Source organism: Oncorhynchus keta, chromosome 2 (genome assembly GCF_023373465.1).
Source record: "Oncorhynchus keta strain PuntledgeMale-10-30-2019 chromosome 2, Oket_V2, whole genome shotgun sequence".
In the NCBI taxonomy this organism is placed as follows: Eukaryota; Metazoa; Chordata; class Actinopteri; order Salmoniformes; family Salmonidae; genus Oncorhynchus; species Oncorhynchus keta.
The window spans coordinates 15275843-15302065 of NC_068422.1; the positions used below are offsets into that span (position 1 = coordinate 15275843).

The following is a 26223-nucleotide window of genomic DNA, read 5'->3' on the forward strand; positions in this document are numbered from 1 at the left end:
ATAATAATAATAAATACTCCACACTGTGTGTGTGTGTATATATATATATAGCACACACCCGTTCAAAAGTTTGGTCACTTAGAAATGTCCTTTTTGCAAGAAAAGCACTTTTTTTTTGTCCATTATCACGATATTAATCTAATAATGTTTAAAAGGTGCATATCTGCTTCAGACTCAAGAATGCCTGAACAATCCAAAGGCTTCAGTGTTTCTTATTGTCAGAAGTAGAACTCACAAATAACATTTTAACTCCACATTTAAAAATAAATAAATATGTAAACCCTTAAGATATAATAGTGCAAGTTGATATGCATTAACTGTTCGTCTAATGGCACATCAGTTTATGTTGGGTTGTCTTATAGGTTGCAAGAAAGACAAGTCTGTCTCTGGCTTTAAAGCTGCCCTATGGCAGGTCACTATGTTGCCACCTGTGCTAAAAACACCCTCTGAGGTGGATCCTTTTTTGAGGTGGATCCTTTTTTGAGGTGGATCCTTTTTTGAGGTGGATCCTTTTTTGAGGGTGGATCCTTTTTTGAGGGTGGATCTTTTTTTGAGGGTGGATATTTTTTTGGGATGGATCTTTTTTTGGGGTGGATCTTCCACCAGTCCAGTGGATTGGTTTCACTGTCGGCATCTGGAGACTGAAGGTAGCAGCTGAGTCCCTTTTCTACCAGCTGGATTTCAGTAAGACCTGTGGTGGTGGAGCATGGCTTTATGAAAACACTGCCCAGTGACTTTCTCTTTAGCTGGCATTTGTGGTGAAGCAGCAGCAATGTCTCCCTGTGCTGGGCTTGGGTTTTCATGTCCCTCATTGACCATCTCTGAGACAGCTCTTGCTTTTATGTGGCCCATCCTCTCCTCTGATGTAATGTGTTTTCAACCGAGGGTCGACCAACGAGGCTATGTCCAGGAGGTCATCTGTGGCTAGGTCATCATATTTCTCATTTGTTTTAATGGTTTGGGTAAGCCCTGTTTCATGACCTTTGTATTGAACAGGTATAGTACTGGCTTCAGGTAAGACACACTGACATAAGACTCACCAGGCGGAGCATCTGTGAATTCTAGGAGTGGGGTCAATGCCTGGTTTATGGACTCAAGAACATCTATATCTGTATAGGTGGGAGCTCAGTGCTGGGTCTTCTTGTCACTGTACAGGAGCTGTGAAATGTCTTTCTCCTGCTCCAGTACTCTTTGCACCATTTTTTTGATGTGATCCCCACCTGGTAGGCGACTCCGTCACAAACTTGTGCTGGGGTCGGTTGTGTTCTTTTTGATCAACTGCCAGGTCTCTTCTTTTTCCACGAATAGGAAAAGGCACCTACAACTTTCTTGCTCGATTGCACGATGCACCCGTTTGTCTCTACCCACTCTCTGTAAGAGAAATCAATATATTTTAATACAATGTTAAAATCACAATAATCCCTTTAGTTATGTACAAATGTAATACTTAATCAGTTGATGGGGGGGTGGGAGCACATTTAGTTTATTCTATCCAATCACGTCAATATACACAATTGACAAGGTTACTTACCAATGGCCAAGTGCAGACGATGTCCAAAACATTGCAGTCGGGTCCATTTGTTGATTTGAGCGGCCTTCACAATGTTCGCACCACTATCCGTTGTAATGCAGACCTGTCTGTCTTGACTGGGTCCCCAGGAGGCGTGAGCGTCAATGAGCCCCTCTGCTATAGCTTCACCCGTGTGGTCATCGGGAAAGTATGATGTTTGAAGGCATTTATTACGAAGATTCCACTCTGTCAATATAGTGGATAGTGAAGCTAATTTAAGGCTCTGATGTGTGACTAGACCACAGATCGTTAGTAGTAGCAACATACATAAAATCTGTCTTGAGCTGTTCCTCAACCTTTTCCATACACTCGGCGTAGAGTTTAGGCAGTGCGATGTGAGAGAAATGTTTGCGGCCAGGGAGCACGTACCTGGGGTCAATTAAATTGATAAACCACTTTAAACCTTCATTTTTGACTGTGTTAATTAGTAGCATGTCTTCAGCAATGCAATGCATACTAGCGTTTGTGATGTCCTTGTGTCTTTTCAATGTTCGCTCATAAGGTATAAACGCTGTCAGTGTTGACTCCCGAGATTAGCTGGTGCTTGAGGGGCGTTTATCAATACCGTGGCTCAAACTTTCTGCATGTTCCAAGGAGTGATTTTGCTTCAGATGGTGACAAAAGTTTGTCGTATTACCAGACTTGGTAGCCACCTGTCTACGGCATACTTTGCATCGAACATTGCTCTGCTCTTCGTCGGACTTCAAAAAGCGAAACCACTTCCAAATAACTGAAACAGTTGGACCCTTTTTTTATCAATAATGTCTTAGAGGGAAGCTGCTTCTTCTCCATGGCTATTACTGCCACTGTTTTTGCCTAAATAAATCATTTTTTTGTGGTTAATAGTGGCTACTCCATCACTCGAGGTGCTAAGTGGTTTTTCGTTGCCGTATACCTCTCCGCGTGCATATTGTCACTTTTCTGCACTTTCCTGCTACATCACGTAGGTGAAATGGACTGCGGTACCTAATTATTCTATATCGATATTGTCAAAATGAATGTAGACGTTTTTATATGGTTATTGATGTAAATAATTACCTCTATTGATATTGATTTATCGCCCAGCCCTACGTCAAACCCAGGCTCTAGTCCAGCTGTCAGTTTGTCACTGTACTGAAACAAACCCCCACAGTCGCTCAGCCCCTACTTTGCTGTACTTAGCTGATGAGAGCTTGAACAGAGCAGACCCTCCTCCCTAAGCTATGGGCCTGTTAAAGGCAGGAGCTGTTACTGTCATGCATCTGTACCCAGGATGAGTAGGAGCAGTCAGGACTGACACACACACCACATACAGAGAGTCAGGACTACCAACATGGCTGTCTGGATTAGACCTACATTTCTGCCTTAAAAAAAAATGTGCTGTTTCAATGAACTTACTTGTGTAACCGACCAGGTATTGAACCCAATTCATCAGTTTTAATTAAGTTAGCCCCGCAGTTGAATTTCACAGCCTAAACCATTCATATTGTTTGTTGATTTGGACAATGATCGGGATGTTTGCTGTTGAGCCAGTTCTGATTTCATATTATAGTCAATTGGGATTTGAAAAAATATATAACAGGCTTTGATTGAATACCCCCTGGCTGTTATTGACTTGTTGAAAGTGAAAAGGTCTTTGTGTTCCTGTTCACATGATGTTTGTTCTTATAATGTTGTCTCACTGGAAGTTCACAAACGCTCTGACAGATTGTGCTGTGACCTGCTCCAACCCCAGACACATTAATGCACGCACAATACACACACACTTGACCCTCAAACCAAGGAACACATTTATAACACAATATTTTAAGTTGATTGCATGTTTAATAAACTCATCTCAAATCTAACTTCGGGATCTTGCCAACCACAGATGCATGACCCTTTTAGTGACTTCCAGATCTGTGATATCTGATCTCCTTTCTGGCAGCGCCATCCTGCTATCCCAGCTGCCCTGTTCTACCCAGGCAGCAACCCAAAGAAGACTCCGTGCACTTAATAAAACTCTCTGTCAATACAATGTTGATACACTGAGGCACTTTGTGCGTGTGAGAGAAAGAGAGCTGTGTGAGATGGAGCGTGTGTGTGTCTGTGTGATAGAGCTGTGTGTGTCTGTGTGATAGAGCTGTGTGTGTGTGAGAGAGAGGGAGAGTTTGTGTGTGTGAAGGGACAAAGGGAGCATTATGCATGGTCAGGAGGAGAGGGGGAAGAGGTAGATGGAGACTAGAGAAACTCTTTCTCTGGAGCGTTGTCTTATGAACACCCAACTATGGGTCATATGATTAGCAGCACGGAGAAAGTGTGTGTGTGTGTGGTGGTGGGGGGTGTACTCTAAGGGATTAGGAAGAGGGGGTGAGGTTCGAGGGATTGATGTTGGGTATTATGCTTTTATGACAGTTAAAACCATATGTGACGTGGAGCCTTGTGTTTTAGTGTTGTTGACTGATCAATTCTCCCTCCTCTTGCTCTTCTCTACAGCCCTCTTGTCCAGTCCAGGCCTCATGTAGCCTAATGCTCTTATTAGATTTGCTGTTTTACTTGGAGTTTACTGTGAGGAAGTCTGTCTTTTCTTTACTGCCCTTCAGACCCTCTCTCATACCTTCCCACATCGTTTTCTTAATCAATTTCTCTCTTGCTTGCCCTCTCGTTCTCTCGCTATGCTTATGGTTTGAACAGGGCCTTGAATACACCTGCAGCCAAACAAATGATTTAATGTTCGTAAAAGGCATTCTGAGGAATGCCTTCATCTGCTTTCTGACATAGAAAGTTGCCATCATGTAGAGAAGAGCCTATTTGTTCCACTAGGCCTCCGGCAGAGCAGGGGACTCGGGTGAGTCAATCCCGCAGCAGATGACTGCTCATCCCAGCCGATGGGCTCTGGTCGATAAGCCCTGCATCCACACACAGCTCTATGATCACAAGACTCAAGACTGTTTACGTGTGTCGGCAGTGACTGAGGGCAACTTTAGTTCCAGCCTTGTGTTATAACACCGGATTCACCTCAATCTATTGTCAGGTGTGTTGGTGCTGGGCCAGACCCAAAGCCTGCAACACTGTTCTCATAGGTCTCTAAACTGTCACCGGCTGGTTCAGCTCTTTTACTGTACGTTTTACTGTACGCAACCGGGAGATCCATGAGGTGGCACACAATTGGTCCAGCATCGTCCGGGTTTGGGGAGGAATTGGCCGGCTGGGTTGTCCTTGTCCCATCGCATTCTAGCTACTCCTGTGGCGGGCAGGGTGCAGTGTATGCTGACACTGTCGCCAGGTGTACAGTCGTGGCCAAAAGTTTTGAGAATGACACAAATATTCATTTCCACAAAGTTTGCTGCTTCAGTGTCTTTAGATAATTTTGTCAGATGTTACTATGGAATACTGAAGTATAATTACAAGCATTTCACAAGTGTCAAAGGCTTTTATTGACAATTACATGAAGTTGAGGCAGTAAATATTTGCAGTGTTGACCCTTCTTTTTCAAGACCTCTGCAATCTGCCCTGGCATGCTGTCAATTAACTTCCTGACTGATGGCAACCCATTCTTGCATAATCAATGCTTGGAGTTTGTCAGAATTTGTGGGTTTTTGTTTGTCCACCCGCATCCTTGAGGATTGACCACAAGTTCTCAATGGGATTAAGGTCTGGGGAGACTCCTGTCCATGGACCCAAAATATCGATGTTTTTTCCCCGAGCCACTTAGTTATCACTTTTGCCTTATTGCAAGGTGCTCCATCATGCTGGAAAAGGCATTGTTCGTCACCAAACTGTTCCTGGATGGTTGGGAGAAGTTGCTCTCAGAGGATGTGTTGGTACCATTCTTTATTCATGGCTGTGTTCTTAGGCAAAATTGTGAGTGAGCCCACTCCCTTGGCTGAGAAGCAACCCCACACATGAATGGTCTCAGGATGTTTTACTGTTGGCATGACACAGGACTGATGGTAGCGCTCACCTTGTCTTCTCTGGACAATATTTTTTTCAGGATGACCCAAACTATCGGAAAGGGGATTCATCAGAGAAAATGACTTTACCCCAGTCCTCAGCAGTCCAATCCCTGTACCTTTTGCAGAATATCAGTCTGTCCCTGATGTTTTTCCCGGAGAGCAGTGGCTTCTTTGCTGCCCTTCTTGACACCAGGCCATCCCCCAAAAGTCTTCGCCTCACTGTGCATGAAGATGCACTCACACCTGCCTGCTGCCATTCCTCAGCAAGCTCTACTGGTGGTGCACCGATCCCGCAGCTGAATCAACTTTAGGAGACGGTCCTGGCGCTTGCTGGACTTTCTTGGGCGCCCTGAAGCCTTTTTCACAACAATTGAACTGCTCTCCTTGAAGTTCTGATAAATGGTTGATTTTTAAGTGCAATCTTACTGGCAGCAATATCCTTGCCTGTGAAGTCCTTTTTGTGCAAAGCAATGATGACTGCACGTGTTTCCTTGCAGGCAACCATGGCTGACAGAGGAAGAACAATGATTCCAAGCACCAACCATCCAAGCTTCTTGTCTGTTATTTGAACTCTATCAGCATGACAGAGTGATCTCCAGCCTTGTCCTCGTCAACACTCACACCTGTGTTAACAAGAGAATCACTGACATTATGTCAGCTGGTCCTTTTGTGGTAGTGGAAATGTTTTTGATGGATTCAGTTAATTTGCATGGCAAAAATTGCCATCATACAAATTGAGGCAGCAGACTTTGAAAATGAATATTTGTGTCATTCTCAAAAGTTTTGGCCACGACTGTACAGTGTTTCCTCCAACACATTGGTGCTGCTGGCTTCTGGGTTAAGCGAGCATTGTCAACTACCAATTGGATATTGCGAAATTGGGGGGGGTATTAAAAAAAACAACCAAAAGTAGACAGTTGATCAGTGTGTGTTGGGAGTGGGGTTTTATGTCTCGCTAGGTTATGTCATAACTCCTCAGCCTGTTTTTGCTGGCAGCGGCATAGTTCTCCAGTTACAGACAGATTCTCTCGTTCCCATCAACAGAAAAACTACAACAATTGTCGATGTGAAGATACTGGTGCTGAGCTCTAATGGACAACAACAAAAACTTACTGCCGGACACTGATCTGTCAGTGCAACACACACACTCAAGTGGTGTGTGGGCACCAAGGAGCTGGCGCCCTGAACCTGTTGTCTGACATCCACTGAATAGAAGTGAAGACCGACTGTCTCTTCATGTTGATCTCAGACCTGATCCACAGACACAAAACAACACACTGAATGCATCTACAGACAGACACACACTGAATGCATCTGCAGACAGACACACAAAACAACACACTGAATGCATCTGCAGACAGACACACAAAACAACACACTGAATGCATCTGCAGACAGACACACAAAACAACACACTGAATGCATCTGCAGACAGACACACAAAACAACACACTGAATGCATCTGCAGACACACACAAAACAACACACTGAATGCATCTGCAGACACACACAAAACAACACACTGAATGCATCTGCAGACACACACAAAACAACACACTGAATGCATCTGCAGACACACACAAAACAACACACTGAATGCATCTGCAGACACACACAAAACAACACACTGAATGCATCTGCAGACACACACAAAACAACACACTGAATGCATCTGCAGACACACACAAAACAACACACTGAATGCATCTGCAGACACACACAAAACAACACACTGAATGCATCTGCAGACACACACAAAACAACACACTGAATGCATCTGCAGACACACACAAAACAACACACTGAATGCATCTGCAGACACACACAAAACAACACACTGAATGCATCTGCAGACACACACAAAACAACACACTGAATGCATCTGCAGACACACACAAAACAACACACTGCATGCATCTGCAGACAGACACACACAAAACAACACACTGCATGCATCTGCAGACAGACACACACAAAACAACACACTGCATGCATCTGCAGACAGACACACACAAAACAACACACTGCATGCATCTGCAGACAGACACACACAAAACAACACACTGCATGCATCTGCAGACAGACACACACAAAACAACACACTGCATGCATCTGCAGACAGACACACACAAAACAACACACTGCATGCATCTGCAGACAGACACACACAAAACAACACACTGCATGCATCTGCAGACAGACACACACACAAAACAACACACTGCATGCATCTGCAGACAGACACACACACAAAACAACACACTGAATGCATCTGCAGACAGACACACACACAAAACAACACACTGAATGCATCTGCAGACAGACACACACACAAAACAACACACTGAATGCATCTGCAGACAGACACACACACAAAACAACACACTGAATGCATCTGCAGACAGACACACACACAAAACAACACACTGAATGCATCTGCAGACAGACACACACACAAAACAACACACTGAATGCATCTGCAGACAGACACACACACAAAACAACACACTGAATGCATCTGCAGACAGACACACACACAAAACAACACACTGAATGCATCTGCAGACAGACACACACACAAAACAACACACTGAATGCATCTGCAGACAGACACACACAAAACAACACACTGAATGCATCTGCAGACAGACACACACAAAACAACACACTGAATGCATCTGCAGACAGACACACACAAAACAACACACTGAATGCATCTGCAGACAGACACACACAAAACAACACACTGAATGCATCTGCAGACAGACACACACAAAACAACACACTGAATGCATCTGCAGACAGACACACACAAAACAACACACTGAATGCATCTGCAGACAGACACACACAAAACAACACACTGAATGCATCTGCAGACAGACACACACAAAACAACACACTGAATGCATCTGCAGACAGACACACACAAAACAACACACTGAATGCATCTGCAGACAGACACACACAAAACAACACACTGAATGCATCTGCAGACAGACACACACAAAACAACACACTGAATGCATCTGCAGACAGACACACACAAAACAACACACTGAATGCATCTGCAGACAGACACACACAAAACAACACACTGAATGCATCTGCAGACAGACACACACAAAACAACACACTGAATGCATCTGCAGACAGACACACACAAAACAACACACTGAATGCATCTGCAGACAGACACACACAAAACAACACACTGAATGCATCTGCAGACAGACACACACAAAACAACACACTGAATGCATCTGCAGACAGACACACACAAAACACACACTGAACACTGAATGCATCTGCAGACAGACACACACAAAACAACACACTGAATGCATCTGCAGACAGACACACACAAAACAACACACTGAATGCATCTGCAGACAGACACACACAAAACAACACACTGAATGCATCTGCAGACAGACACACACAAAACAACACACTGAATGCATCTGCAGACAGACACACACAAAACAACACACTGAATGCATCTGCAGACAGACACACACAAAACAACACACTGAATGCATCTGCAGACAGACACACACAAAACAACACACTGAATGCATCTGCAGACAGACACACACAAAACAACACACTGAATGCATCTGCAGACAGACACACACAAAACAACACACTGAATGCATCTGCAGACAGACACACACAAAACAACACACTGAATGCATCTGCAGACAGACACACACAAAACAACACACTGAATGCATCTGCAGACAGACACACACAAAACAACACACTGAATGCATCTGCAGACAGACACACACAAAACAACACACTGAATGCATCTGCAGACAGACACACACAAAACAACACACTGAATGCATCTGCAGACAGACACACACAAAACAACACACTGAATGCATCTGCAGACAGACACACACAAAACAACACACTGAATGCATCTGCAGACAGACACACACAAAACAACACACTGAATGCATCTGCAGACAGACACACACAAAACAACACACTGAATGCATCTGCAGACAGACACACACAAAACAACACACTGAATGCATCTGCAGACAGACACACACAAAACAACACACTGAATGCATCTGCAGACAGACACACACAAAACAACACACTGAATGCATCTGCAGACAGACACACACAAAACAACACACTGAATGCATCTGCAGACAGACACACACAAAACAACACACTGAATGCATCTGCAGACAGACACACACAAAACAACACACTGAATGCATCTGCAGACAGACACACACAAAACAACACACTGAATGCATCTGCAGACAGACACACACAAAACAACACACTGAATGCATCTGCAGACAGACACACACAAAACAACACACTGAATGCATCTGCAGACACACACAAAACAACACACTGAATGCATCTGCAGACACACACAAAACAACACACTGAATGCATCTGCAGACACACACAAAACAACACACTGAATGCATCTGCAGACACACACAAAACAACACACTGAATGCATCTGCAGACACACACAAAACAACACACTGAATGCATCTGCAGACACACACAAAACAACACACTGAATGCATCTGCAGACACACACAAAACAACACACTGAATGCATCTGCAGACACACACAAAACAACACACTGAATGCATCTGCAGACACACACAAAACAACACACTGAATGCATCTGCAGACACACACAAAACAACACACTGAATGCATCTGCAGACACACACAAAACAACACACTGAATGCATCTGCAGACACACACAAAACAACACACTGAATGCATCTGCAGACACACACAAAACAACACACTGAATGCATCTGCAGACACACACAAAACAACACACTGAATGCATCTGCAGACACACACAAAACAACACACTGAATGCATCTGCAGACACACACAAAACAACACACTGAATGCATCTGCAGACACACACAAAACAACACACTGAATGCATCTGCAGACACACACAAAACAACACACTGAATGCATCTGCAGACACACACAAAACAACACACTGAATGCATCTGCAGACACACACAAAACAACACACTGAATGCATCTGCAGACACACACAAAACAACACACTGAATGCATCTGCAGACAGACACAAAACAACACACTGAATGCATCTGCAGACAGACACAAAACAACACACTGAATGCATCTGCAGACAGACACAAAACAACACACTGAATGCATCTGCAGACAGACACACACAAAACAACACACTGAATGCATCTGCAGACAGACACACACAGGCAGACAGGTGGGTTTTGTCTCATTGATCTCACTCCAGATTTGAGTCAGTCCCTAGTCTCTCCCAATTCACTTCTGTGTGTGTCTGTCTGTCTCTGTCTAAGGATCACAGGAGGTGGTGGCAGAAGGAATCTGACAAACATGATGCATACAGCTAGCAATGTGTCCTGTCTGTTGGCTAGAGATCAATGACCTTTCTCACAAGTACTTAACACACATGCACATATGCCATTGTGTTACACACAGTGTTATACAGTGTTTTAACAACTCTCTGTCTGTAGCGGTACATGGTGTTTGAGGACAGTCAGGACATGGAGAAGAAGGACCTTCAGGGTCGACTGGTGATGCTGGAGTCTCACACACGTCAAATGGAGCTCAAGACCAGGAACTACTCGGACCAGAGTGAGTCTTAACAAACACACAAAAGGACAGATTCATACTGTGGTGGTTAATTTTTTTATCAAATGAGGAGAGACTAACTTATCACACAAGTCAGAGTTATACTTAAACTAAATATTTAATCACTTATTAATAAGGAAGCAGGTCAATACAACACACACACATATAAAGTGAATCAATTGAGTGCTCTACGATAATGACGGCTGGTCGACGAATCACCCTCCAAATGATTTGTTGAGAGCCCCGAGACAATAGTAAAAAGGTATTTTTATAGCCAAGATACACCCCTTTCAACCTACATGACGAACAACAGATGTATAGAATGGGTCACAAGGTTAAGATTTGTATGAAAGTTACTTATAATTCACAGCAGACCGTATCTGCTGTAAAAACAGTTTTCATTGTGTAGACTCATTTACATTACATTACATTTACATTTAAGTCATTTAGCAGACGCTCTTATCCAGAGCGACTTACAAATTGGTGCATTCACCTTATGACATCCAGTGGAACAGCCACTTTACAATAGTGCATATAAATCTTTTAAGGGGGGTGAGAAGGATTACTTTATCCTATCCTAGGTATTCCTTAAAGAGGTGGGGTTTCAGGTGTCTCCGGAAGGTGGTGATTGACTCCGCTGTCCTGGCGTCGTTAGGGAGTTTGTTCCACCATTGGGGGCCAGAGCAGCGAACAGTTTTGACTGGGCTGAGCGGGAACTGTACTTCCTCAGTGGTAGGGAGGCGAGCAGGCCAGAGGTGGATGAACGCAGTGCCCTTGTTTGGGTGTAGGGCCTGATCAGAGCCTGGAGGTACTGAGGTGCCGTTCCCCTCACAGCTCCGTAGGCAAGCACCATGGTCTTGTAGCGGATGCGAGCTTCAACTGGAAGCCAGTGGAGAGAGCGGAGGAGCGGGGTGACGTGAGAACTTGGGAAGGTTGAACACCAGACGGGCTGCGGCGTTCTGGATGAGTTGTAGGGGTTTAATGGCACAGGCAGGGAGCCCAGCCAACAGCGAGTTGCAGTAATCCAGACGGGAGATGACAAGTGCCTGGATTAGGACCTGCGCCGCTTCCTGTGTGAGGCAGGGTCGTACTCTGCGGATGTTGTAGAGCATGAACCTACAGGAACGGGCCACCGCCTTGATGTTAGTTGAGAACGACAGGGTGTTGTCCAGGATCACGCCAAGGTTCTTAGCGCTCTGGGAGGAGGACACAATGGAGTTGTCAACCGTGATGGCGAGATCATGGAACGGGCAGTCCTTCCCCGGGAGGAAGAGCAGCTCCGTCTTGCCGAGGTTCAGCTTGAGGTGGTGATCCGTCATCCACACTGATATGTCTGCCAGACATGCAGAGATGCGATTCGCCACCTGGTCATCAGAAGGGGGAAAGGAGAAGATTAATTGTGTGTCGTCTGCATAGCAATGATAGGAGAGACCATGTGAGGTTATGACAGAGCCAAGTGACTTGGTGTATAGCGAGAATAGGAGAGGGCCTAGAACAGAGCCCTGGGGGACACCAGTGGTGAGAGCGCGTGGTGAGGAGACAGATTCTCGCCACGCCACCTGGTAGGAGCGACCTGTCAGGTAGGACGCAATCCAAGCGTGGGCCGCGCCGGAGATGCCCAACTCGGAGAGGGTGGAGAGGAGGATCTGATGGTTCACAGTATCGAAGGCAGCCGATAGGTCTAGAAGGATGAGAGCAGAGGAGAGAGAGTTAGCTTTAGCAGTGCGGAGCGCCTCCGTGATACAGAGAAGAGCAGTCTCAGTTGAATGACTAGTCTTGAAACCTGACTGATTTGGATCAAGAAGGTCATTCTGAGAGAGATAGCGGGAGAGCTGGCCAAAGACGGCACGTTCAAGAGTTTGAGAGAAAAGAAAGAAGGGATACTGGTCTGTAGTTGTTGACATCGGAGGGATAGAGTGTAGGTTTTTTCAGAAGGGGTGCAACTCTCGCTCTCTTGAAGACGGAAGGGACGTAGCCAGCGGTCAGGGATGAGTTGATGAGCGAGGTGAGGTAAGGGAGAAGGTCTCCGGAAATGGTCTGGAGAAGAGAGGAGGGGATAGGGTCAAGCGGGCAGGTTGTTGGGCGGCCGGCCGTCACAAGACGCGAGATTTCATCTGGAGAGAGAGGGAGAAAGAGGTCAGAGCACAGGGTAGGGCAGTGTGAGCAGAACCAGCGGTGTCGTTTGACTTAGCAAACGAGGATCGGATGTCGTCGACCTTCTTTTCAAAATGGTTGACGAAGTCATCTGCAGAGAGGGAGGAGGGGGGGGAGGGGGAGGAGGATTCAGGAGGGAGGAGAAGGTGGCAAAGAGCTTCCTAGGGTTAGAGGCAGATGCTTGGAATTTAGAGTGGTAGAAAGTGGCTTTAGCAGCAGAGACAGAGGAGGAAAATAATATAATAATAATAATAATAATAATAATAAATGTAGAGAGGAGGGAGTGAAAGGATGCCAGGTCCGCAGGGAGGCGAGTTTTCCTCCATTTCCGCTCGGCTGTCCGGAGCCCTGTTCTCCAAGGTGTGGCCCTGGGGTCATCTCTCCCTGGTACCTTATAGAACAGAAACATTAACTCATGCTCTGGAATGCGGTCTCTTTAGGTTTTATCACCCAAAAGACATTGTAAATCTCCTGTCAGTGTTGTCTCCCATAGGCCCATCCTCAGTAGAACACACACAGATGAGTGTTCTAACAACCCCTTATTCTTTTGCATAAAACAACCATTTGATGCAATGAAGGTATTATAACAATCTTGTCATTTCCACCATAATACTCAATCAATCATTATCTTTTAGGACTGGAGCTGTGAACCCCTAATCAGTGACTCCCCTAGGATTATTGTAAGCAGTGGTGGGGGGTTTGTCCAGAGGTGCCTGTAAGTGCAGTCTATAAGGGGGTTGTTTGGAGGTGTCTATAGGGGGGTTGTTTGGAGGTGTCTAAGGGGGTTGTTTGGAGGTGTCTATAAGGGGGTTGTTTGGAGGTGTCTATAAGGGGGTTGTTTGGAGGTGTCTATAGGGGGGTTGTTTGGAGGTGTCTATAGGGGGGTTGTTTGGAGGTGTCTATAGGGGGGTTGTTTGGAGGTGTCTATAGGGGGGTTGTTTGGAGGTGTCTATAGGGGGGTTGTTTGGAGGTGTCTATAAGTTCAGTCTTCAATAGAGACTTTAATTTCATTCTGCATCACACATCAAAGTAAGTTTATTCCGGTTTGCTGAGTTGGTGTTTGACTCTGATTGGGTTAAATAACCACTTTATGGGGAAGTACATGTATTGCTCTCTGCCAACTGACCCTGACTGAGTGCGTGCGCGTGTGTGTGTGCGCGCGCACACACACACACACACACACACACACCTCCTGACTTGATATTCACCAACACTCACAGCCAGGTCCACAGTCCTTGTTCTCTCCAATGTTGTCTTTCTCCCCCTTCCCCTGTCACCACCTCTTCCTTTCTTTTATTTCACTTCTTTCTTATTTTAGCCATGACATCTCTCTCGCTCTCACACAAAGGAAATAGATAGGGAGAGGCTGAGCAGTAATACGCATGTGTTGAGTCATTTAGATGTGAGAACACTCATGAGGCCAGCTCATAGTTCAGATTGCTCATCAGGTGTGGGTAGAGTAGATGATGAACAGGACAGATATAATAGACCGCAAGCCCTAAACACACTTCCACTTTCCAATACACACACAGCAGGTGAGTTCCAAAAGGGTTATTTCTGTCTGTTCATTCTCTACTTGGTTCCTCTTTGTCTACCGGTAGTCACTAGTAATGGTAACAAGTAAATCACATAGACAGCAGAGCTAAGTCCTAGGCATTCACTAAACCACCTCTGACGGTCTGGGTTTGAAGCCTGTGTTCTACTGAAGCAAATCCCAGACCTATATCATATTCCACAAAGAGGCAACGACAAAAAAACACAGTCCGCTGTTAGCCGTGCTATCATAGAGAAATGTAGAGGGGGGTAGCAGATTTGATTTAGATAACTTTGTTAGCATTTACTGACAAACATTTCACGCTGTGTTGGGAGGGTCATTGTCAAATACATTTACATTTAAGTCATTTAGCAGATGCTCTTATCCAGAGCGACTTACAAATTGGTGCATTCAATGACCAGATGGTATTCCTGCTTGGGTTAGTGTGTCTGCCTCACACACTCTGTCTTTGTGAAGGCATTGGTTGAGTTCTTTTCGCATTGCCCGGGTGGGCGGAGTTAGCTCATTTTAGACCATTCCATTGGTCCTTTAATTGAAATCTTCACCCACCCAGGGCACCGGGCCATGCAAATACAAATGCCACCATTTATAAGGCTGGGCAGTCATCTGAACAATCACACAGGATATTGTCATGGTGTTTTCACTATAAACAGTTCAAGCCAGCCAAGTTTCCTACAGTGGATTAAGTTACAGAGCTATGTGTTAATAGAGTAGAGTTGATTCTAATGTAGGCTAGTGTGTTTGGGTTCCTGCTTGTGCTTTTTTTATCATACAGTTTAAACATGCCTTCCGAGTGTGTGATGAGTGGTACAACTTTGTGTATGAAACGGCATAGAGTTCCTGAAATTTTTCATAGGGAAACATTTTTACTCATGGCAGGATTATGGCTGTTCAGGGACCCCTAACCCAAAGCTGTGTAAAATATCTCTGCATGAATGTTTGAGTGAGCCAGACAGTGTTGTTACTAGTGTGCTAATGACACCTTGTGGTCATGCATTGCTACTACAACTGACAGCAGTTGGTACTTTATTTGGTTTCTCATCTTGGAAGCCTGTTTTGAGAAGGATATTACTGATGTTCACGGACAGATGTTACTGATGTTCCAAGATTGCATTCACTTTTAACTAACTGGACACAAAAGGCGTTTCTATGTTCTTTATAACAGTTAGTGTTATTTTGCCTCATTGACCATGTTATGTTTTAACCGAGATCACACGTTCTCTCTTTCAGTCGGTAGAATGGAGGAACGAGAAGCAGAGCTGAAGAAGGAGTACAATGCCCTCCACCAGAGGCACACAGAGGTATGAGGAGGGAAGGGAAGTGTGTTGTAGTGCGTATTGGGACCAGGGTTGGCGTCAATTTCATATCAATTCAGAAATTACAATGACATTCCAATTCTCTTCCAATGCTTTTCAGTTAGGAAAATTTGGAATTGGAATTTAGTTTACTTTCAGAATTGACACCATCTGTGATTGGGACTGTTCCATTCTTACCATTGTACTGGGCAAGTAAAAGTCAAGTATTTGTAAGTATATGACATATGTTTGAGACCCAGGTCTGCATCCTATTGTTGAGAGAGACTCCCTACATTAAAATATGTTGCCTCAACTCAGTCTGTCTAAAGTCTGTTTTCCATGTATTACAAACACATTGGCCCAGACGCCAAAACAAACCACTCTGGCCTGCATAGAGAACATGACATTTTAAATATGGATGGAAATGCAATTTTAGAAGCTGGCACAGTTGACAGCTGAATACCCCACATGCCAGGAGGCTGTCTGTTCCAGCTGTACATGGTACCCCACATTTTTAAATGTTTTATTTATTTTATTTAACCTTTATTTAACCAGGTAGGCTAGTTGAGAACAAGTTCTCATTTGCAACTGCGGGCACTGTGTTCATCCACCTCTGGCCTGCTCGCCTCACTACCACTGAGGAAGTACAGTTCCCGCTCAGCCCAGTCAAAACTGTTCGCTGCTCTGGCCCCCCAATGGTGGAACAAACTCCCTCACGACGCCAGGACAGCGGAGTCAATCACCACCTTCCGGAGACACCTGAAACCCCACCTCTTTAAGGAATACCTAGGATAGGATAAAGTAATCCTTCTCACCCCCCCTTAAAAGATTTAGATGCACTATTGTAAAGTGGCTGTTCCACTGGATGTCATAAGGTGAATGCACCAATTTGTAAGTCGCTCTGGATAAGAGCGTCTGCTAAATGACTTAAATGTTAAATGCAACTGCGACCTGGCCAAGATGAAGCATAGCAGTGTGAACAGACAACACAGAGTTACACATGGAGTAAACGATTAGAAAGTGAATAAAACAGTAGAAAAAAAGAGTCTATATACATTGTGTACAAAAGGCATGAGGAGGTAGGCGAATAATTACAATTTTGCAGATTAACACTGGAGTGATAGATGGTCATGTACAGGTAGAGATATAGGTGTGCAAAAGAGCAGAAAAGTAAATAAATAAAAACAGTATGGGGATGAGGTAGGTAAAAATGGGTGGGCTATTTACTGATAGACTATGTACAGCTGCAGCGATTGGTTAGCTGCTCAGATAGCAGATGTTTGAAGTTGGTGAGGGAGATAAGTCTCCAACTTCAGTGATTTTTGCAATTCGTTCCAGTCACAGGCAGCAGAGAACTGGAACGAAAGGCGGCCAAATGAGGTGTTTGCTTTAGGGATGATCAGTGAGATACACCTGCTGGAGCGCGTGCTACGGGTGGGTGTTGCCATCGTGACCAGTGAACTGAGATAAGGCGTAGCTTTACCTAGCATGGACTTGTAGATGACCTGGAGCCAGTGGGTCTGGCGACTAATATGTAGCGAGGGCCAGCCGACTAGAGCATACAGGTCGCAGTGGTGGGTGGTATAAGGTGCTTTAGTGACAAAACGGATGGCACTGTGATAAACTGCATCCATTTTTCTGAGTAGAGTGTTGGAAGCAATTTTGTAGATGACATCGTCGAGGTTCGGTAGGATAGTCAGTTTTACTAGGGTAAGTTTGGCGGCGTGAGTGAAGGAGGCTTTGTTGCAGAATAGAAAGCCGACTCTTGATTTGATTTTCGATTGGAGATGTTTGATATGAGTCTGGAAGGAGAGTTTACAGTCTATCCAGACACCTCGGTACTTATAGATGTCCACATATTCAAGGTCGGAACCATCCAGGGTGGTGATAGTCGGGCGTGCGGGTGCAGGCAGCGAACGGTTGAAAAGCATGCATTTGGTTTTACTAGCGTTTAAGAGCAGTTGGCCACGGAAGGAGTGTTGTATGGCATTGAAGCTCGTTTGGAGGTTAGATAGAACAGTGTCCAAGGACGGGCCGGAGGTATATAGAATGGTGTCGTCTGCGTAGAGGTGGATCAGGGAATCGCCCACAGCAAGAGCAACATCATTGATATATACAGAAAAAAGAGTCGGCCCGAGGATTGAGCCCTGTGGCACCCCCATAGAGACTGCCAGAGGACCGGACAGCATGCCCTCCGATTTGACACACTGAACTCTGTCTGCAAAGTAATTGGTGAACCAGGCAAGGCAGTCATCTGAATAACCGAGGCTACTGAGTCTGCCGATAAGAATATGGTGATTGACCGAGTCGAAAGCCTTGGCAAGGTCGATGAAGACGGCTGCACAGTACTGTCTTTTATCGATGGCGGTTATGATATCGTTTAGTACCTTGAGCGTGGCTGAGGTGCACCCGTGACCGGCTCGGAAACCAGATTGCACAGCAGAAAGATGGTCAGTGACCTGTTTGTGGACTTGGCTTTCGAAGACCTTAGATAGGCAGGGCAGGATGGATATAGGTCTGTAACAGTTTGGGTCCAGGGTTTCTCCCCCTTTGAAGAGGGGGATGACTGCGGCAGCTTTCCAATCCTTGGGGATCTCAGACGATATGAGAGGTTGAACAGGCTGGGGATAGGGGTTGCGACAATGGCGGCGGATATTTTCAGAAATAGAGGGTCCAGATTGTCAAGCCCAGCTGATTTGCACGGGTCCAGGTTTTGCAGCTCTTTCAGAACATCTGCTATCTGGATTTGGGTAAAGGAGAACCTGGAGAGGCTTTGGCGAGTAGCTGCGGGGGGGGGGAGCTGTTGGCCGAGGTTGGAGTAGCCACGCGGAAGGCATGGCCAGCCGTTGAGAAATGCTTGTTGAAGTTTTCGATAATCATGGATTTATCGGTGGTGACCGTGTTACCTAGCCTCAGTGCAGTGGGCAGCTGGGAGGAGGTGCTCTTGTTCTCCATGGACTTCAGTGTCCCAGAACTTTTTGGAGTTGGAGCTACAGGATGCAAATTTCTGCCTGAAGAAGCTGGCCTTAGCTTTCCTGACTGACTGCGTGTATTGGTTCCTGACTTCCCTGAACAGTTGCATATCGCGGGGACTATTCGATGCTATTGCAGTCCGCCACAGGATGTTTTTGTGCTTGTCGAGGGCAGTCAGGTCTGGAGTGAACCAAGGGCTATATCTGTTCTTAGTTCTGCATTTTTTGAACGGAGCATGCTTATCTAAAATGGTGAGGAAGTTACTTTTAAAGAATGACCAGGCATCTTCAACTGACAGGATGAGGTCAATGTCCTTCCAGGATACCTGGGCCAGGTCGATTAGAAAGGCCTGCTCACAGAAGTGTTTTAGGGAGCGTTTGACGAGGGGTGGTCGTTTGACTGCGGCTCCATGGCGGATACAGGCAATGAGGCAGTGATTGCTGAGATCCTGGTTGAAGACAGCGGAGGTGTATTTGGAGGGCCAGTTGGTCAGGATGACGTCTATGAGGGTGCCCTTGTTTACAGATTTAGGGTTGTACCTGGTGGGTTCCTTGATGATTTGTGAGATTGAGGGCATCTAGCTTAGATTGTAGGACTGCCGGGGTGTTAAGCATATCCCAGTTTAGGTCACCTAACAGAACAAACTCTGAAGCTAGATGGGGGGCGATCAATTCACAAATGGTGTCCAGGGCACAGCTGGGAGCTGAGGGGGGTCGGTAGCAGGCGGCAACAGTGAGAGACGTATTTCTGGAGAGAGTAATTTTTAAAATTAGTAGTTCGAACTGTTTGGGTATGGACCTGGAATGTATGACATTACTTTGCAGGCTATCTCTGCAGTAGACTGCAACTCCTCCCCCTTTGGCAGTTCTATCTTGACGGAAAATGTTATATTTGGGTTTGGAAATCTCAGAATCTTGGTGGCCTTCCTGAGCCAGGATTCAGACACGGCAAGGACATCAGGGTTAGCAGAGTGTGCTAAAGCAGTGAGTAAAACAAACTTAGGGAGGAGGCTTCTGATGTTGACATGCATGAAACCAAGGCTTTTTCGATCACAGAAGTCAACAAATGAGGGTGCTTGGGGACATGCAGGGCCTGGGTTTACCTCCACATCACCTGTGGAACAGAGGACGAGTAGTATGAGGGTGCGGCTAAAGGCTATCAACTTGTCGCCTAGAGCGTTGGGGACAGAGAATAAAAGGAGCAGATTTCTGGGCATGGTAGAATATATTCAGGGCATAATGCGCAGACAGTGGTATGGTGGGGTGCGGCTACAGCGGAGCTAAGCCCAGGCACTGTGTGATGATAAGAGAGCTTGTATCTCTGGACATGCTGGTAGTAATGGGTGAGGTCACTGCATGTGTGGGAGGTGGGACAAAGGAGGTATCAGGGGTATGAAGAGTGGAACTAGGGGCTCCATTGTAAACTAAAACAATGATAACTAACCTGAACAACAGTATACAAGGCATATTGACATTTGAGAGAGACATACAGCGAGGCATACAGTAATCACAGGTGTTGAATTGGGAGAGCTAGCTAAAACAGTAGGTGAGACAACAACAGCTTATCAGCTAGCACAACAACAGCAGGTAAAATGGCGTTGACTAGGCAGGGAGGGTCGGATTAACTACACACAGAGCCGGAGTGCGGCTGGGGCCGACAGATAAAACATAAACAAGCAGAATGGAGTACCGTGATTAATGGACAGTCCAGCATGCATCAGCTGTGTAGCCTAGTGACCAGTGTCCAGGGGGTAGCGGTGGATGGGGCAGGGAAGCTTGACACGTGAGTATTATCCAGGTTTTTAAAAAAATGGCTGGCTGTGCAGAAGGTAAAAGCCACTAACAATGACTAAATAGCTTGTAGCTAGTTAGCTGGTTAGCTTCTGGAGGTTCTTGAATGTGTTTTAAAAATAATAGCGATTCCGTATCACATTGGGTGAGGCAGGTTACCGGAAGGTATAATCGAATTAAAAATCGAAAAGAGATTGAAAGTAAATATGGGTCCAGTGGGTGGTTGGGACGCGGCGATTCAGACAGTTAGCATGCCTGTGCTAACAAGCTAACAGTTAGTAGGCCGGGGCTAAACAAGGTAGCAGTTAGCGGACCAGGGCTAAACAAGCTAGCAGTTAGCAGGCCGAATTAGCAAGCAAGGAGATAGCAAGGGCTAGAAAGTTAGCCTTTGGGGGACGTCGCGATGGGGTGAGTCTGTTTATGCCTCTTCTTGCGGTGACATCGATAGACCGGTCGTGGGTCCGGATATTGGAGCCCAGGAGTATGCTTCAGTGGTAGCACAGGAGCTCTGGCCGGGCTAGCTTCAAGCTAAGTGGATGGAAACGCTAGCCAGGAGTAATCATTCGGGGTTGCGGTTAGCTAGTTAGCTAGTTGTGAAGATCCAGCTTTAAAATGTTCTGTTTGCGGTGGGAATCCGGGTGGAATCCGGGGATAAAAAAATAATAGGTCCGTTATGCTCTGGTTAGAGTCGCGTTGTTTGAACTGGCGAGAGCTTTCTGAGCTAAAGGTTAGCTGATGACCGCTAGCAATGGTTTGCTGACTGATAGCTGGTAGTTAGCTGGCTAGCTTCAGTTGAGGGGTTCCGGATCCGAAGTAAATATAAATACTTTAGGAAAAAAAGCAGATCCGCGCTACATTGGGTGAGACGGGTTGCAGGAGAGTATTTAGAAGTTGAGGTTTAGCAAAATGTTTTAAAAGATATGCGAAGAAAAATATGTTTTAAAAAAACGATATATACAAGGGACACGACACGACGTCTGACTGCTACGCCATCTTGGATCAGGAGGCTGTCTGTTCCAGCTGTACATGGTACCCCACATGCCAGGAGGCTGTTTGTTCCAGCTGTACATGGTACCCCACATGCCAGGAGGCTGTTTGTTCCAGCTGTACATGGTACCCCACATGCCAGGAGGCTGTCTGTTCCAGCTGTACATGGATGCAAAACCCCAAAAGAAACAGTAGCCATCTTCAACAATGTATTCGAATAGGGACACTCCCTGCCCACGCTAACCCCCCCCCGTCTCCCTGTGGTATGCCCCATGCAGATGATCCACAGTTACATGGAGCACTTGGAACGTACCAAACACCAGCAGGAGACACCCTCGGACACAAGCAGATCAAGGTAAGGTCATTTACAGCACCAGTCAAAAGTTTGGACACACTTACAATTAAGGGTTTTTCAATATTTTTGCTATTTTCTACATTGTAGAATAATAGTTAAGACATCAAAACTATGTAATAACACATTTGGAATAATTAATAAATAAATCAAAATGTATTTTATATTTGAGATTCTTCATAGGAGCAACCCTTTGCCTTGATGACAACTTGCACACTCTTGTCATTCTCTCCACCAGCTTCACCTGGAATGCATTTCAATTAACAGATATGCCTTGTTAAAAGTTTCTTTGGAATTTCTTTCCTTAATGCTTTTGAGCCAATCAGTTGTGTTGTGACAAGGTAGGGGTGGTATGTAGAAGATAGCCCTATTTGGTAAAAGACCAAGTCCATGTTATGGGAAGAAAAGCTCAATGAACAGTCCATTACTTTAAGACATGAAGTTCAGTAAATGTGGAAAATGTCAAGAACTTTGAAAGTTTCTTCAAGTGCAGTCGCAAAAACAATCAAGTGCTACGATGAAACTGGCTCTGATGAGGACTGCCACAGTAAAGGAAGACTGCTTCACAGAGTTCAAGTAACAGACACGCATCAACATTAACTGTTCAGAGGAGACTGCGTGAATCAGGCCTTCATGGATGAATTGCTGCAAAGAAACCACTCCCAAAGGACACCAATAATAAGAAGACTTGTTTGGGCCAAGAAAAATGAGCAATGGACATTAGACCGGTGGAAATCTGTCCTTTGGTCTGATGAGTCCAAATTGGAGATTTTTGGTTCTAACTGCCGTGTCTTTGTGAGACGCAGAGTAGGTGAACGGATGATCTGCGCATGTGTGGTTTCCACCGTGAAGCATGGAGGAAGAGGTGGGATGGGGTGGGGTGCTTTGCTGGTGACACTGTCTGTGATTTATTTAGAATTGAAGGCACACTTAACCAGCATGGTTACCACAGCATTTTGCAGCGATACGGTATCCCATCTAGTTTGCGCTTAGTGGGACTACCCATTTGTTTTTCAACAGGACAATGACCCAACACACCTCCAGGCTTTAAGGGCTATTTGACCAAGAAGGAGTGGGATGGAGAGCTGCATCAGATGACCTGGCCTCCACAGTCACCCGAACTCAACCCGTTTGGGATGAGTTGGACCGCAGGGGGAAGGAACAGCAGCCAACATGTGCTCAGCATATGTGGGAACTCCTTCAAGACTGTTGGAAAAGCATTCCAGGTGAAGCTGGTTGAGAGAATGCCAAGAGTGTGCAACACTGTCATCAAGGCAAAGGGTGGCACAGTTATGAAAACTTAGGACACTAAAGATGCCTTTCTACTGACTCTGAAAAACACCAAAAGAAAGATGCCCAGGGTCCCTGCTCATCTGCGTGAACGTGCCTTAGGCATGCTGGAAGGAAGCATGAGGACTGCAAATATGGCCAGGGCAATAAATTGCGATGTCCATACTGTGAGATGCCTAAGACGGCGCTACAGGGAGACAGGATGGACAGCTGATCGTCCTCGCAGTGGTAGACCACATGTAACAACACCTGCACAGGATCGGTACATCCGAACATCACACCCGTGGGACAGGTACAGGATGGCAACAACTGCCCGATTTACACCAGGAACGTACAATCAGTCCTCAGCCTGTCCGCAATAGGCTGAGAGAGGCTGGACTGAGGGCTTGTAGGCCTGTTGTAAAGGCAGGTCCTCACCAGGCAACAACGTCGCCTATGGGCACAAACCCGCCGTCGCTGGACCAGACAGGACTGGCAAAAAGTGCTCTTCACTGACGAGTCTGGGTTTTGTCTCACCAGGGGTGATGGTCAGATTCACGTTTTATCGTTGAAGGAATGTGCGTTACACCGAGGCCTGTACTCTGGAGCGGGATCAATTTGGAGGTGGAGGGTCCATCGTGGTCTGGGGCGGAGTGTCACAGCATCATCGGACTGAGCTTGTTGTCATTGCAGGCAATCTCAACGCTGTGCTTTACAGGGAAGACATCCTCCTCCCTCATGTAGTACTCTTCCTGCAGGCTCATCCTGACATGACCCCCCAGCATGACATTCCCACCAGCCATACTGCTCGTTCTGTGCGTGATTTCCTGCAAGACAGGAATGTCAGTATTCTTCCATGGCCAGTGAAGAGCCCGGATCTCAATCCCATTGAACATGTCTGGGACCTGTTAGATCGGAGGGTGAGGGCCAGGGCCATTTCCGCCCAGAAATGTCCGGGAACTTGCAGGTGCCTTGGTGGAAGAGTGGGGTAACTCACAGCAAGAACTGGCAAATCTGGTGCAGTCCATGAGGAGGAGATGCACTGCAGTCCTTAATGCAGCTGGTGGCCACACCAGATACTGACTGTTACTTTTGATTTTGAGCCCCCCTTTGTTCAGGGACACATTATTCCATTTGTTAGTCACATGTCTGTGGAACTTGTTCAGTTTGTCTGTTGTTGAATCTTGTTATGTTCATATTTACACATGTTAAGTTTGCTGAAAATAAACATAGTTGACAATGAGAGGACTTTTTTTTTTGTCTTCACTATTATGCAATGTAGAAAATAGTCAAAATAAAGAAAAACCCTTGAATGAGTAGGTTTGTCCAAACTTTTAACTGGTACTGTATACAACTATCAAAATCACTGCGTGTACAGTATCATATAGCACTGTTTCCCAAATACACTGCTAGTTTGTGGCCAGTACATCCTGGGTAGCGTGTGTGTGTTTTTTGTATTTTAGTGTACAATGTCCATATCAGTATGGCACATCAAGTTTCATTGGCATAGTTGGCTCCTCACCCTGAGAGAGTAAGTTGATGTGAGGTGCTTCATCACTGCAGGCAACACTCCAATGCTTGCTGCTCTCCACAGGCAGTTCAGAACCTGATGGAGGGAAGAAGAGAAATGGGAGGAGAGGGCAGGCAAGGGGATGGGATGGGGAGAGGGCAAGTGAAGATGATATGAGCAGGGCAAAGGGAGAGGGCAGGCAAAAGAAGAGAGGATAGGAGGTGATGACATTTTAGTGGATCTGAGTTGAAGGGAGTGGAGGAGGATGAAGAGGAGATTGGGAGATTGAGTCAAACAGCAGTGAAAAGAGGTCATGGTCTCACGCTGGATAAGCCTCCGTTTTGAACGGTCTAGAGGGATGTTTACTTTGACCACTACATTAAAGCAGATTGTGATGCTTTTTAGATTGAAACAGATTTAAACATTTTGTGTTTGTTCACAAGGCACTCATTTGTAATTTTCAGCGGTTTCCCCTAACACAGGTGTTACATTATGTATTATGTGTGTGGCAGCAGCCCTCCAGTCTTTCAGTAGTAGCAGGCGCTGCCAGTATCCACAGGTTTGTCCACCCAGTCTCTCCCTGGCTCAGCCAATCAGCATCGAGTTGAGACTAGGCATATGTTACTTGCTCTAATGCTGCCTCAGCACCCGAAAGGGAGGGATAAGAGGGGAGGGAGGCGGGGGAGAAGAGAGAGGGAGGGGAGAGCGAGAATTCTAGACTGTACAGCGGCAGCAGTGTCGCAGCTTAGCAAAGAAAGGACAAGCAAGAGTCTGACAGAAAGAGGATACAATACATCAAAAGAGTGGAGAAAGGGAAAACCGCTGTGAAGCCAGTGTTCTCTCTCTCTCTCTCTCTCTCTCTCTCTCTCTCTCTCTCTCTCTCTCTCTCTCTCTCTCTCTCTCTCTCTCTCTCTCTCTCTCTCTCTCTCTCTCTCTCTCTCTCTCTCTCTCTCTCTCTCTCTCTCTCTCTCTCTCTCTCTCTCTCTCTCTCTCTCTCTCTCTCTCTCTCTCTCTCTCTCTCTCTCTCTCTCTCTCTCTCTCTCTCTCTCTCTCTCTCTCTCTCTCTCTCTCTCTCTCTCTCTCTCTCTCTCTCTCTCTCTCTCTCTCTCTCTCTCTCTCTCTCTCTCTCTCTCTCTCTCTCTCTCTCTCTCTCTCTCTCTCTCTCTCTCTCTCTCTCTCTCTCTCTCTCTCTCTCTC

The 26223-nt window shown here is 45.8% G+C and overlaps 1 protein-coding gene across 5 annotated transcripts in view; it reads left to right on the forward strand.

Moving 5' to 3' along the window:
- LOC118397241 (C-Jun-amino-terminal kinase-interacting protein 4-like) overlaps positions 1-26223 on the forward strand; it is a 68567-nt gene that overhangs the window by 12466 nt on the left and 29878 nt on the right. For 2 of the 5 annotated variants that reach the window (XM_052472990.1, XM_052472954.1), the window contains 3 exons: positions 11024-11144; positions 16081-16151; positions 22174-22250. In XM_052472990.1, the coding sequence (XP_052328950.1) occupies positions 11024-11144; positions 16081-16151; positions 22174-22250 (269 nt within the window). Of the gene's footprint in view, positions 1-11023; positions 11145-16080; positions 16152-22173; positions 22251-26223 lie in introns of those variants that run through there. The other 3 variants (XM_052472975.1, XM_035791807.2, XM_035791826.2) reach the window with 3 other exon arrangements.